This window comes from Pteropus medius, unplaced genomic scaffold, assembly GCF_902729225.1.
Source record: "Pteropus medius unplaced genomic scaffold, Ma_sr-lr_union100, whole genome shotgun sequence".
In the NCBI taxonomy this organism is placed as follows: domain Eukaryota; kingdom Metazoa; phylum Chordata; class Mammalia; order Chiroptera; family Pteropodidae; genus Pteropus; species Pteropus medius.
The window spans coordinates 5,985,459-5,999,703 of record NW_024342471.1 but is presented as its reverse complement, the minus strand read 5'-3'; the positions used below and the strand labels follow the sequence as shown (position 1 = coordinate 5,999,703).

General features: G+C 39.0%; 1 protein-coding gene across 1 annotated transcript; it reads right to left on the bottom strand.

Moving 5' to 3' along the window:
- Window positions 1-215: 215 nt before the first annotated feature.
- On the bottom strand, window positions 216-9,164 carry DEFB123 (defensin beta 123). The gene is made up of 2 exons (XM_039863679.1): window positions 9,107-9,164; window positions 216-417 (listed from the first exon to the last, which is right to left on the bottom strand). Exons 1-2 carry the CDS (start codon window positions 9,162-9,164, stop codon window positions 269-271), a joined length of 207 nt encoding a protein of 68 aa, XP_039719613.1. The 3' UTR covers window positions 216-268.
- Window positions 9,165-14,245: the final 5,081 nt, after the last annotated feature.

Genomic DNA, 14,245 nt, shown 5'->3' with positions numbered 1-14,245 from the left:
CATATATCATGTAGATTCCAGAAAATTCCACTGCACTCTTGTTAGAGAGTGAGATTGAAAAAGGAAAATAGTGTTTTATTATTATTATTATGAAAATAGTTTTGATTTCACAAACCACCTGAAAGGGGACCTCCAGAGACCTGTTGGGATAGACTGACAGACTAACACAGGGATCAGCCAGAGGTGTTTATTGATCAAACTCAGGAATCCACTGGGGTTGGACTCAAAATAGCTTCATCTGTTTTCATAGCTTTAGGCTTCAGAGAATTCAAAATAACCATGGCCTTTCTTTTGGCTGAGTTTTCTTGGGCATCACACAGCATAGCTTATTATTTGTGCATAAAACATAGACCTTTTCCTTTTTGAAACATCTGTGACGGCATTTGCCATGAAGATTCCAGCATTTTCGGCTGTCACCTGACACAAAAGAGAAAGAAGAAAGGAGACGACGTCAGTCTTAAGAAGAGGTAGGGGCTGGATTTGGAAGGTCTGTAAAAGGATTAAAACGGATGTCACAGAGGGTCCTTAGTTTCCCTTGCCTTTAACCCTGATCTCCTTTCTCCACCCCCCCCATCTCCCTTTTAAAAAACTGTGGTAAAATACAAATAATATAAAATTCACCAGTTTAAGCATTTTAAAGTGTACAGTTCAGGAGCATTAAGTACATTCACAATGTTGTATGACCATCATCACCAACTAGTTTCAGAACTTAAAATCATCTCAAACAGAAACTCTGCACCCATTAAGTATTCTCATGTTGCCCTACCCCCAGCCCTAGGCAACCACCCATTTGCCATTCTCTCTATGAGATTTGTACACTTTGTATATTTTATGCCAAATGGAATCATATAATAAAATATGTGGTCTTTTGTGTCTGGCTTCTTTCACTTAGCATAATGTTTTTAAGGTCCATTCATATCTTGCTTTTTAAAAAAAAAATTTGGTGATTTTTGCTAACATTCCGCCGCTCTCTTCATAATTTTATTTTTATTTCATCCACCAACCACCATCCATCCCCAGAACTCTTTTTCATCTTATAAAACTGAAACTCTATACCCATTAAACAATAATTTCTCATTCTCGCTTTCTCCCAGCCCCAGGCAACAACCCATCCATATTATTTTTGATACATTTCCTGTCCCAGAATCTTGACTAACTGACAAACTACAAAGCTGGCAAAAATAGCTCTTAAAAGAACAGTCCTGACAGTTTTGGGGATGCGATTGCACCAGTGCTGTCAATAAAGAAGCTTAAAGATCTGGAACAGTTCCCAACTATTCCATCCACAAGTTTTTAGCAGTTAAAGATGAAATCTGCTACTTGAGGCAAAAAAAAAACATGTACCTCCCTCTTCTCTTTCTTCTATAGAAACTCCAAGACTGCTCCGACTCTGGTTTTCATGGTCTCTCTAATGTCCATGAGCTGAATAAAGTCTGTAACTGAGTCAGTTAAACTATTTTGTTCAGACGGTTTGGTGCCATGACTATTCTCAATTTCATTAATTTGTCATTTACTCTTATTTCCTTCTTTCTGCTGATGGTTTAGGCTAGGTTTATTTTATGATCAGGAATAAATTGTTTCGAGATGATCTTTTTGTCCAATATGGGGGAAATTTTGTGCTTCAGTGGAAAACTTGCATTGTCTGGAGCAGAGCTTCTCAACTGGAGTGATTTTGCTCGAAGGGGATGTTTGGCAATGAAATGTCTGGAGATATTTTTAGTTGTCACAGCTGGTGAGGGGTGCTACTGGCAATTAATGAGTGGAGGCTAAGGATTCTGCTAAATATCCTACAATGCTCAGGACAGCCACAACAAAGAATTATCGAGCCCAGAATGTCAATAATTGCCAAAAGTGTCAAGAGTCCCTGATCTAGATAAATCACAACCTTCAGAATTAACTAATTTTGATTATGTGAGTGTTATTTTACAACTCTATGAATTGTTGATAAATGGTAGTAATTTAAAAATCATTATTTTCTGTATCTATGCAAATATGTTTTGTTCCATAGAGATTCAACAGATATCCTCCCTTCTCCTGCAAAATATTTTTATCTATTTGTAAATTCATTTTGACATTCCTTTACTCCATATATATATTTGTGCTTTGACCCAGTTATAATATCTGCTTTGTTCTCTCATTACGAGTTAAATGAAATCTTTAACACATGTTCATTTTTACATAGGTATGAGAGCCAGAAGTTTACTTTAAAAAAAAAAATCTTTTAAAACTTCTTTGGAACCTGAGCTAACTGCAGTCATAAGCACCAGATTCTGAAAAAATATATTGAGAGAAATTTAGATGTTCACTTCAATTAGATGTATTATAGAGACACCTGGTGTTTCTGGACTCTCTGAAATGGAGCTTGATGAAGAAAACGTCACAGTTTTTTCTTCTTTTCTCAGTAAAGAAAACTTAAAAACTATTCTAAGACAATATCGGTGGAGAAGTTTTAATTGAATCACGAGGATAGTTTCAGTATATGTACAAGCCAGTTTCATAACCCTGGAAAAATAGCGAGGGTGGGACACGAAAAGGAACCACCATCTCGGGGATCCTATACAACTCCCTACACCTCAAGGATTTGAATATGTATTTATTATTGCTTGCCTTTTCTATGATTGGCTAGATGCTTTTCCTTGCCAGAAGGCAATAGCATTTCCTGTGGCTAAAAATGATTGTCGTTTGTCTTTTCTAATCCTAGAAAAGGCCAACGAAAGTGACAGAATGTAGATTAGTGGTTGCTCGTGGCTGGGAGGCAGCAGAGGTGACTGACTGAAAAGGGGTGGAAGAGATCTATTTGGGGTAATGGAAATGTATTATACTATGATCGTGGTGGTCATTATATGAATGTACACAGTTTTTGAAGTTCATATTGTGTGCCTAAAATGTGGAAATTTTATTTTATTTATTTTATGAAAGTTGTAACTCAGTAAAATTGATCAAAAAAGAAACGATAAGAAAAATTCAATAGCAAGTGACACATATTAAGAGAGGCAAAGGAGATTTAACGTAGAGACAAGATGAGACCTTGAGAAAGAAAACCAAAGCAAGCTATCAGAAAAAAAATACTCAAACTATAATTCTAGAAAATGTTCTTTAAATAACAGATGACTTGAAAATGCCAAAAGAGTTGCAGTGTATCTGAGAATGTTGGTGCAGAAGGAAAATACAGAAATAATATGGAATATTTTAAGTATAAATCCTGTAGTCCTCACTTTGAATAGAAAGAATCAATATTAATTCATGAGGTCTTCTATATACATTTAAATGCGTTGACTTTACCGTCTAGCTGTCTACTGAAAAGATGAAGAAAGAAAGATCAATTTAGTAGCACTGAATACCTCTACCACTAGATCATAGCTCTGAAATACCATTTCCTACTAAAAAATAATCAGAGCTTCTTGAAGAAATGGCTAATTCAAGATCTGAGCAAGAATTGTATAAGATGAGCCTAGAACAGGTAGTCACGCCAGATAACCAGTTGTGAACCAGTGAAACTGCTTTTGTTACTTAAGAAAACGACAAAGTGCTAAGAAGCCTGGTTTCCTCAAATCACAACCTGTTAGAAACTTTGTATTTGAAATGATACCAGCAAGTTTGGAACATTACATTGTTCCCTGAGAAAGGGCGTCATTCAATGAAGACAAGCAGCCTTGATTTCAGAGCCAAGGACAGAGGGTCAGAGAAAAGATTTAGGGATACAAAATGCTACATCTCTCTTAGTTTTGTACTTTCCCTGGAAATGGGACTCTGAACCCGCTTTTCAGCCTAGGCCAGATGTTAACCCTTTTACATACCGACCTGTGGTCCTCCCTTGCCTTGAAGTCTATCAAACACTGCTTCATTTACATTTTTACTTAAATTCTGCCCTTCTTCTTAATCCTATAGTCACCAATGACCCATGGTTCCTCTGGTGTGTATTTTCCTTTGCTGACGCATGTTAATATATCTAACACTGTCTGACTGCCGGTGTGTCCATTGTGATGTTTATAAGATGGACTTTATCACAGGGAAACTATCAAGGACTAGCAGAGATGTCAAATAAGGCTCAGGCGCCATATTAAAAAAGCTCCCACGAGTCAAGGATAAGACAAGGTGAGTTTCAGTAAGAGTAAAGACTGCAGTGAATGAACGTTCATCAAATATATTTAAATCCATGAGCTTATGATGATATTAAAAACAATTTTTTCACATTTGGAGGATGATAGGAAAAGAAATCATTATCTTGCAGATTTATATAAAAAGAAAAATCAAGCATCTATTCTCTTTCCCATATAAACTGTACTGCTGAGTAAACAAATGGTAGATAATCAGAAGTGTCTTTATTATATTAGTATTCCAGCTAACTAGTGAAAATCACATAATAAAATATTACCATTTTGCAATGCCCAAAGAATTAATGCATCCAGGCTTTGAGCATCAATGACTATAACTGTCACTAAAACAGAGGCGACAAACATATTATGTGCCTCCCAATGAAAGAACATTATCAACACCAAAAGTTTTGCAAAAAAGTTTTGAGTCCGATCAAACTTCTGGATCCAGGTACCAATTTGTAGGAAATACAGAGGTCAGTGGAACACGTTGAAATTCACCTTGAGTATGCAATCAGCAAAATCTGTTCCTTTGGACTGAACTGTTCTGTCTACATTTGTCTCATGTCCTGAGTGGCAATAAAATATCTTGGTGATCAATCAAGTCATTAAGGAAATGGTGGAAGAGGAGGAACCCAAGAAGAAGTCCTGCATGGCTTTTCAAGAAGTCAGCCCTTACAAACAAAAAGATTATTAAGCAGGTAAACAATCATTTATTCTTTGCTGTCAGAAAAATTTTGAATTAGGAAGTTTAGTGAAAACTTGGTCATTCACCCTGAATATTGGTAAACTCATATTAGCACGTGATTGAATTTGAGAGGCATCTGAAGCCAGGCCACCTCCAGATTGGCCTCTTGACCTATTTTTAGATATGGTAACTAACCCTCTCCTCTATTCCCTCAGACTCCTTCCCAGACATCACTCACCCTCACCTCAACCCATTCTTGAGGTGAGACATCTTGTTTTCAAGCACATATTATAATGCACACAGGAGGGATTACTTATTACCCATTGCTCATTAATTTAGCAATTTAATTGGTCAACTCTGCTATGGTTCAATCTTCATACATAAATTGGGAGATAATAATGGTAGTTACCTCATAGAATTATTTACAAATTAATAAAATAATTTATGTAATAAAAAAATGTTTACTGTGGGAAACTAGGTCAAATGAACCAACTTCAACAATCAATTATAAAGACAAGAAAGGGATAAAGATGTAACCAGTAAATTAAAAAAAAAGAATATCTAGTGATATCAAATTTTAAAACTAGGCATGACGAAAATTGGGTGTCTAGGGATGTGGGTGTCTTAGCAATGAAGATATGAAGAAATACAAATAATACATTGCTATAAATGTGAGTATAGTACTTAATTCAAAGGAAAGAGACAGTTGTGATGGGGGGGTAGGTGGAAGGGTTTTGGGGTGACTGTCAATGTTGTGTTTATTGACCTCGGTGGTGGTTATAAGGGTGTGTGTTTTATAAGAATTCCTTAAAGTGCACATTTGTTTTATGTGGTTTTCAGAATCTGTAATTCCGCGTTTTATTTTACAAAAAAAAAAAGGAAAACATCACCATTTACCAACAAAATCTCGATTTTTAATTCAAGAGTGTTAAGATGAACTATTGGTGAGAGAGAAAAGTTGGTCTCATACACTTTGTTTTGGCCTCTTTGGAGGCTATTTAGCAATAACTTATACATTTTAAAATTGTGCACAGTCTTTATCTAGCAATTTCCCTTCTAGATGTCTGTCTACCTTTGGGAAGCACGTGAATAGACTGAGAAGCCTATACATGGGGGATACAACTACAAACAAGTTAAAGATAGACACCTGCCTTCAGAGCACTTCTGGTCCAGTGCTGGGAGAGATAGCCACTAAAGAAATAGCCATCCAGATATTTGACTGACTAGAGTTGTCATGAAAGATATAAAGGAAGAACTCTGGGTGCTATGAGGAGGTATACCAGAAAAGTAGGTGACATATCCCACCTAAACCTAATATCTGCTGGGTTCTTAGGCTTTACATATATGTCCTGAACATTTACAAATTAACTGTTTAGTATTTTGAAAATACTAAGGTAATATATATTTCATTCCCCTTTAATCATGAGACCCTTTGGTTGCCAAAAACCGGAATCATGCAGTTTCTGGGCTTTAGAAGAATGGTAAACAACAGTTAGAATCAGAAAGTCATTGCTCAGCTTAAATGAGATGAGTAGTTTTAGTTCACAGCAAGACAATTTTAAGAGCCAAAATTTATCAAGAACAGTCAGGATTTCCAATTTCAAAGAGTTCCTTTATATATTATTTGGTAGAACTGGTGGATTCAGATAATACTACCTCACTATAAGTCACAGGAGGAAAAGCTGAGGGTCCAGCTAGAGAAAAGTTCCATTCGATTTCTGTAAACACCATCACACCCCATAGAAAGCAGAGGAGAAATGCTCTCCCTTGGGGCAAGTGGGCGCTTGACTCCACTTCTTGTAGGAATAGCAGCAACAGGCCTGAGAGCTCTACTAGAACCTACATCTCACCTCTGCCAGCCAGGCTGATGATGGGCCCACTGGCAAGCTAGGGACCAAGGCCTTCCAATCCTTTCCCACTAGTGGCCTGCTCCTCGACCTGAACCCCTAGGACATAGAGATAACTAATGTGGGAAAAGCGGGGACAAAAGGGTCTTTTGCTACAAATTGGTCTGGAAAAACTTCCAGGGCAGGAGGGATTGACCCCTTGCGTCTTAGAGCGTAGCCCAGGGAAAGTGCTAACAGACTGGACACAGCACATCATGGTGCCATCTGGAGGTGGATTAGATGTGGCTGAGGGAAGTGGGTGAGTATCTCCCTCTGCCCTCCTACAGCATAACATAGATCTAGAAGAGTTCCAAGTTCTCTTGTGTCTCTTGTGGAGATAGTAAAACCAGTGAAGAGCTAAAAACCTGAGGGATCTGCCAAGAGTATACCCCTATGCAGAAGGCAATGGGAGGGTGTGTGAATAGACTAAACCCCAGGGACCAGACGGAAGATTTGGCTGAGACGAAGGGCTTGAGGCAGTGGGACTCTCTACAGGAGTAGAATTTCATCAGCCATGGGATCTAGTAGAAAGTGCCAGCAGGATGCTCAATGACCACATACAGAAATCAGTGAAGGTCTAGCACGGGTCCCTACCCTAATTGCTTATGCTTCTGCCCCAGGGCCTCTGTACTTGATATTCCCCCCAGCTTTAATGTTCTTCCCCATAAATCCACCTGGCTCACCCCTTATCCTCCTTCAGGCCACAGTGAGCCATTCCTTGGGTGCACCTTTAAAATAGCAACTCCCATTCTACCCCTGGAATGTGTTATCTCCTTTTTCTGCCTATTCTGTTCATTATACTCATCACATGACATTCCATAGGTTTCACTCATTAAAAAATTTTTTTTCTGCCTGCCTCAATAGAATATAAGCTCTAAAGAGACAGAGATTTTGCTTGTTTTATTCTGATTTGTTCACGGCTCTATTTCTTGTACCTATCACAGTGCCTGGACATCAGATTTATTCAACCGTATTTACTGAATGAACAGATTAATGAAATCATGACATATCAAGTTACTTTCTCCTAAACCCAGATACTATTGTGGGAAGGACAGGGGGGAAAATGGAAATTTATTCAGAAGAGACTGACTTAACTTGGAAACACTTTAAAGCAGAAAGGGTGAATATTTAACTGCTGAGTTTAGGCACAGCACTAAGTGTCCTCCCCGGCCCCGCCCCCAACTGTCCCACCAGCAGGATGGAAGTTCAGATGAGTTATGGAAAATAAAGAAACTATATATTTTTGCACACCAAAATTTTAGTGTGTTCATTGTTATTCCCACAACACGATATTACTACACACACACAATTGTAGCAGTTTGAGAAATGAGGAAACTGAAACTGTGGGTAGCCAAGCTGCTTGTTCGGGGTCACAGTGATAGAAAATGGTAGGGCAGTTTCCAACCTAGGTTCTGGGGTTTTCCTCTCTACCCCAGGTGGGTGGTGTTCTAGGCATTTGCCAGAGGCAAATAGGAGGGCTGAGGTCAGCTTGCTTGAAGAAATTCACAAACTCTGACCCTGTGGAAAGGTTAGACAAAACCTTGGTGTGGGCAGGAGCTTCCGGCGTTGAGCAGCAGGGGCCAGAGAGCTTGTGCTGGAATTGGTGGAGCAGAAAAGTCTGACCATGATGCTTCTCTGCTTAAGCCTTCCTGTGGTTCCCTCACCTGCATACAAGGCCCATCAAGACCTGGCCCTTGACTGCTTCCTCAGCTTTACCCCTTGCCATGCCTCTAAACCAGTCCTCCATCTGGTGCCAGTTCCCTGGAGTCACCATGCTCTCTTCCATATCTGGACCTTTGCATAAGCTGATTTCTGCCCAGGGCACCCTTCCTACTTCCACCTCTTTTTCTTCCCCTTCTAATTTCTACACATTTTTCAGAACTCGGGGTATCCCACTAGGAGGACTCTCCTGCCATGTGCACTCCAATGTCCCGGCTCCTCTCGAGCACAGCTCGTGTCACTCGAGGTTGCAAATGCTATTTATCATTTCACCCAGGGCCTTGTCATGTAACTCTGGGGTCCTGGCTTCCAACACAGAGTCTGGCACAGAGGTAGCAATAGTAAATATGAGCTTTTGTCTCCCATTAAGATGCTTGTGATCTTTACACAGTCTAGATCATTCCGGGAAGTATTTTGCGAAAGGGCCGCTTTTGTCTTCTCTTCTTGCTTCTTCTGCCCACCCCTTTCATTCTTTCTCACACGCTAGGCCAGCTGTGCATGCTCTCTGGGAGAGGAGGGATGGGTGGCTGGCCAGAAGCTCTGGATGTCATAGCTGGTACCTGAGATCTGTCACCTGCTGCCGGTGAGGGCACCTCCTCCACATGGCTCCCAAAGGTGACCTGAGAGGCCTGGCAGCCTGTCTTCCCTGCCCTTGGGATTCTGTGCCCAGGCCTCAGTACCCACACCCTGTTCCTCCCCTGAAGAGGTGTACAAGTTACCTGGAGTGAGCTGGGACAAGAGCAGCAGTACAGCCAAAGTCAGCAAAAGGAGCTTCATGACTGGAAGTGGCCCAAGGAGAAGCTGTGATGGAAAAGCTATTGGGAAAGAGTTCCGGCCTCTTTGGCTCGCGACAGGAACAGATGTCTCCCACATGAGATTGCGGCTGCCCACTGGTCCGGCCCCCGCCCGTGGTCTGCAGCTACACGCACTCAGCTGGCAGCCTCCTCTAGTTAATTAGGTCATCAGGGAGAGGTCAGGCAACAAGGCCCAACGCCGACCAGCACATATCCTTCCGCCCAGCTCTAAACCTCCTGAAGGGACCACAAGGGGGCGTCATGCATTAGGAATCCAGAAGGTGGGGGGAGACCTCACAGATGTGTCCTGGAAGTGTTTCGAAGAATAAACACCAAAGCACTAGACAGATGAACTGAAATGGTGTTCCAAGCAGAGGAAAGTCTGTACAAAGGCTTATGTTGGTGTTGAAAATGAGAAATATAGTGTAACTGGAGCTAAAACTGGGAGGAAAATGGTAATAAGAGATGAAACTCCGTGCACCAGCCTGGCTGTGCCCTCTCAGAAATACCAGGAGCCAGAGCCCTTGCCATTTGAGTACTAACCATGCACTGGATCTTGCCCACAGGGTCCTGCCTTCTGGGCACCAGGCTGAGAACCCTCTCAGAGATCCAAGAACCAGCTATTGGGGGTTTGTCCTCTGAACTCTTAGGTTTTGAAAACCCATTCTCTCCCCTTTAATTCCCATGGCCTGAGGTGGTAGCCGCAATCCTGTAGTTACAAATATGTTTCCACCGGGTCTTCCTTTTGTTCTTTCAGCCTTCCAACAACAGTGTAGCCAGTTCCTTATATTCAATATCCTATGTGGTTTCTTTCCACTTCCTGGCTGGACCCTACTTGAATCAGAGGTCAAGGGTACAAAAGCATATGTAGCATTTACAAGACAAAATAACATTGAGAACTGTTTCTGTAGGAGCAGTAAGCACATTGAGGAGGTTGAAGACTGAAAGGTCAGTGAAAGAGTGAGGTCAGTTAAGTGTCAACTACTTTTTTTTAAGTTCTTAGTTTATTAATGCTCTCGTGAAAAATCTGTGCAATCACCACATTTACTCCTTCTGTTGTCCAATATTCACCTCACTTTTTGCCAGGACCGACATTGGTCTTTGCGGTCTCCGACATTTTTATCCTGTTGTTGTGTTTCTTTCAGCTTTTTTTTTTTTTTTTTTTTTTAAGGTCTTTTTCTTCTCATACAGGCTTTGTCTTGCAAGTCTCTGTTTAGGTTCATTTTTCTTCACATAAGCCAAGGAATCATAAATCAGGCCAAAGCCAGCTGTCTGGCCACCACCAGAATGGGTTCTGAATCTAAATACAAAGATGACATCTGGTATAGTCTTGTACATCTTGGCTAGTTTTTCCTGAATTTCTGTCTTAGGTACTGTTGCCTTCCCAGGGTGAAGGCCACTGAGGATCAATGGTTTCCACTGAAGTAGTCTATTGGTCATGAACTTCCTCGTCTGGACAATTACTGTGCTGTTCATGATGGCGGCTGACTCTCAAGCAGTCAGGGAGGAAAACAGAATAACTCTTTCTAAGCCTTTCGGTTGAAGAGGAGACCTGGTTAGGAAGGGACTCAATGCTGCCTAGAAATCCACCAGTACTGTGTTCATTTCCGTTAAGGAGGCTCACTTTTTCAAACATATTAGTTAAGACTCAGTCAGGGCAGCAACAGAACCATGATCAGTATTATGGAATAAAAAAATTATTATAAGAATTAGACTCTATTCAATTATCGGAGGAGATGGGAGAATAAAAACATGTCAGGGGGTAGTGGGTTCAGTGAGGGAGCTGGCATAGAGGTCTGTGAAAGTTTGTTCTCTCTTCAAGGCTCTTGCTTGTCTGAGTTAATAGAGAAGCATTTAGTGATGGGCCTGGGCCTGGGGTCACTTTGGTCAGCAGGGCTGGCAGTGAAGAAGAAGAGCTGATATGCAGTGAGGACACACTAAAAACCACGGATGCCCCTGATTCTAACCTCACCCCCTCTAACCAATGACAACATTCAGAGCACAAAAATGCTACTTCATTTTCACCTCCCAAATATCATACAATGATGATGATGATGATGATGATGATGATGATGATGATAATAATAATAGTTTGTGGCAAAAACCCTAACTTGATTTTATATAGGGAAGGGAATTGTGAAATGTAATTTTATCCTAGTTAGGGCTGTCAGAGTACCTGTCAGGCTGAGCTACAAAAACATCACAAAATTCATATGTCGAATTCATTGACTCGAGAATGATAGGCCATCTCACTAGCCCTAGACCACTTACCTCTGAACTGTCACATAAGAGGAAAATATATTTTTCTCTTATTCAAGCCATTGTATTTTGATATTTCTTTATTATAGCAATTTAACCCACATCTTACTTATTTTCATAACATTAAGTGGTGCAGGGAGCAGAAAAAAAAAAAGTGGAGGATCTAATTGGAGACCCCCCTGCATTAATCTTGGGTCCAAAGAGCTATTACATCAGTGTAAAGGTGAATTAGAAATAATGGTGCACTCACCATTGAGGAAATCATAGAGAAAATGGCTTGTATTGACTCTTAACACTGGATGGAGAAAAGGGGAAGACTTATCAATGTGAATAAACCCTCACGTGGGCTTGCAGACAAAATTCACACTGTCTAGTTTCTCAATTAAGAACATACCTGGTTAGAAGAAAACACGGAAATGTTGAAAGAATGTTCTTTAACTCAGGCTACAAAGAATTCCCAAAAGTAAAATTCCAAGACGATTTCATCGTCAAAAATCACAAAATATAAGGAAAGAAGGCAACATGACAAAGTCAGTAGCAACTTCATTGGGAGACTCAAACCCACAAAGATTTTAGATACCACAATACAAAATAAATATAGTTAATATACTTAAAGAGATAAATCCAGGGAAATAAACTGTAAGTATAGACCACGAGACTATAAGAATGACTAAATGAACTGAAAATTAAGTAGAACCTCTAAAAGTAAAAAATATAATTGAAATTAAAAACTTAATAGACTAATATTTTTTAGAATATGGCAATCTGCATCATTTGGATCAAACCTTTTGCAAATTAACTAAAAGACTGCAACTAAAATATGGCATAAAATATTTAAAAAGATTTCCAAGGCATCAAGGAGCTGACAAGATAGAAAATAATTAAAAGGTCTACACTGAAAGGAAAATGTGAACCCAGAAAGATAAGTAGAACCTTGAAACTGCTTTCGTCCTGAGAGCATCTTCAAACTTGATGTTTTGATCATCTTGAAGTGAGAGGAAGAGAATTCCAAGGCCAGGACTTACTCATGGTAAAGTTCAACAAGAGATTATGTCCTCACATTAAGCTGGGACTGCAAAGGTTTATACATTGAGGTAAGGATGAGCAATAAGTAAACCTGCCTTCCCCTACGCAGATGTTTTCCTTGTTAAGCAGAGCAAGATAGCAAAATCATTAAGATGCTGTAACTACAGGCTAATCTTTGTGTTTTTGTAGCTCAAATGCGATATTTCCTGGATTATAAAACAAAATAGAACAAGTTATGAATTTGTTTGAAAATGTTCCCAAATTGGTAATGTTCCAGGCATTTGGCAGAAGCAAATGCAAATGACCAATGAAGGAAGGCAGCATTATGTAGACTCCCAAGAAATCACAAATAAATTCAAAGACAATTAATAGTACATATTTGAAAATTATGAAACATGCAGAGAAACAAGGCATCATCACTGAGAACCATAAGAAACATACCTACAAAACTTCAGTTATTAGAATTATCAAATAGTATGTGTGTGTGATATTTAATGTAATATTTAATCAGGCTTCCAAAAGGAGAGGCGAGAGCATGATTTCAAGGTTATTTTGGAGAGTTAATGGTTGAGAATTTTCTAGAAGTGACGAAGAATATAAATTCACAGGTTCAAGAAGCTCAATGAATCAAGCAGAAAAAATTAAAAGAAACTAACTTTTAGACACATTATAGTGAAATTGTAGAACACACACACACACACACACACACACTTCACACGAAAATATCTTAAACACAAGCTGAGAAGGAAAAAGACAGATAACTCAGGAAGCAACAGTTATGCTGACAGTTGAGCTTTTTTTTTTTTTTTAACAGTAATGATGGAGAAGATAATAGAATGATATTTTCTGTGTGCTAAGATAAAAATATTGGTCCATCTAATGCTATATAACAAGAAAAAATATAAGAATCAGGGTGAAATAAAGACATTTCTCAGCAAACAAAAATTGATCGAGACTGATACTAACATACTCTTATTAAAAGAAAAATTAAAGAATATACTTTAGGCAGAAGGAAAAAACAAACTCATATGAAAGGTCTTAGGTGCAAGAAGAAATGATTAGCAAAAAAGTGATATATATATAAGAACAAATTTAAATAATATGGAAGCAACGTATGTGTCCATCAATAGAGAAATTGATAAAGAAGAAGTGGTACATTTATACAATAAACTATTAGAAAATGAAAGATTCATAAAAAAATGAAATCTTGCCATTTGTGACAACATGGATGGATCTGGAGTGTATTATGCTAAATGACAGCAACGCAGAGAAGGACAAATACTGCATGATTTCACTTATATGTGGAATCTAAAAACAAAACAAATGAACAAACAAAACAAAATTGAAACAGACTCATAGAAAACAAACTAACGGTTGCCAGAAGAGAAGGGGGTGGGAGGAAGGATGAAAAAAGTGTGATCTTAGAGACAATATTGGCAAAGAAAATTACTGAGATATGGACAAAGGTTAACAATTTGTGACTGAATTAGATTTAATCAAGGGATGCAGGTTTGATTTAAAATTTATTCCCTTACTTTTAAATATTAACAAATAAATATTATTACCTGTCTCTCTTATGAAAAATAAAAGGCAAAACCAAATAGAACAAAGCACTCATGGAGTTTCTAATAAGCTCCTAAATATGTTTACACACTCCTAAATATGAATACATAGTTGTGGTTCATTAGTCACATGGTCATTGGTTAGAGAAACACATCTCGTTTGAAAGAGACCAACCAACCAACCACCCAAACAACTAACAATGTATAGAAAATAGAT

Bases quoted from the DNA above. Each gene is read 5' to 3' on its own strand.
- DEFB123 (XM_039863679.1), bottom strand. From the start codon at position 9,164: ATGAAGCTCCTTTTGCTGACTTTGGCTGTACTGCTGCTCTTGTCCCAG. The intron at 418-9,106 runs GTAACTTGTACA...CTTTTGTGTCAG, and splicing joins CTTGTCCCAGCTCACTCCAG to GTGACAGCCGAAAATGCTGG.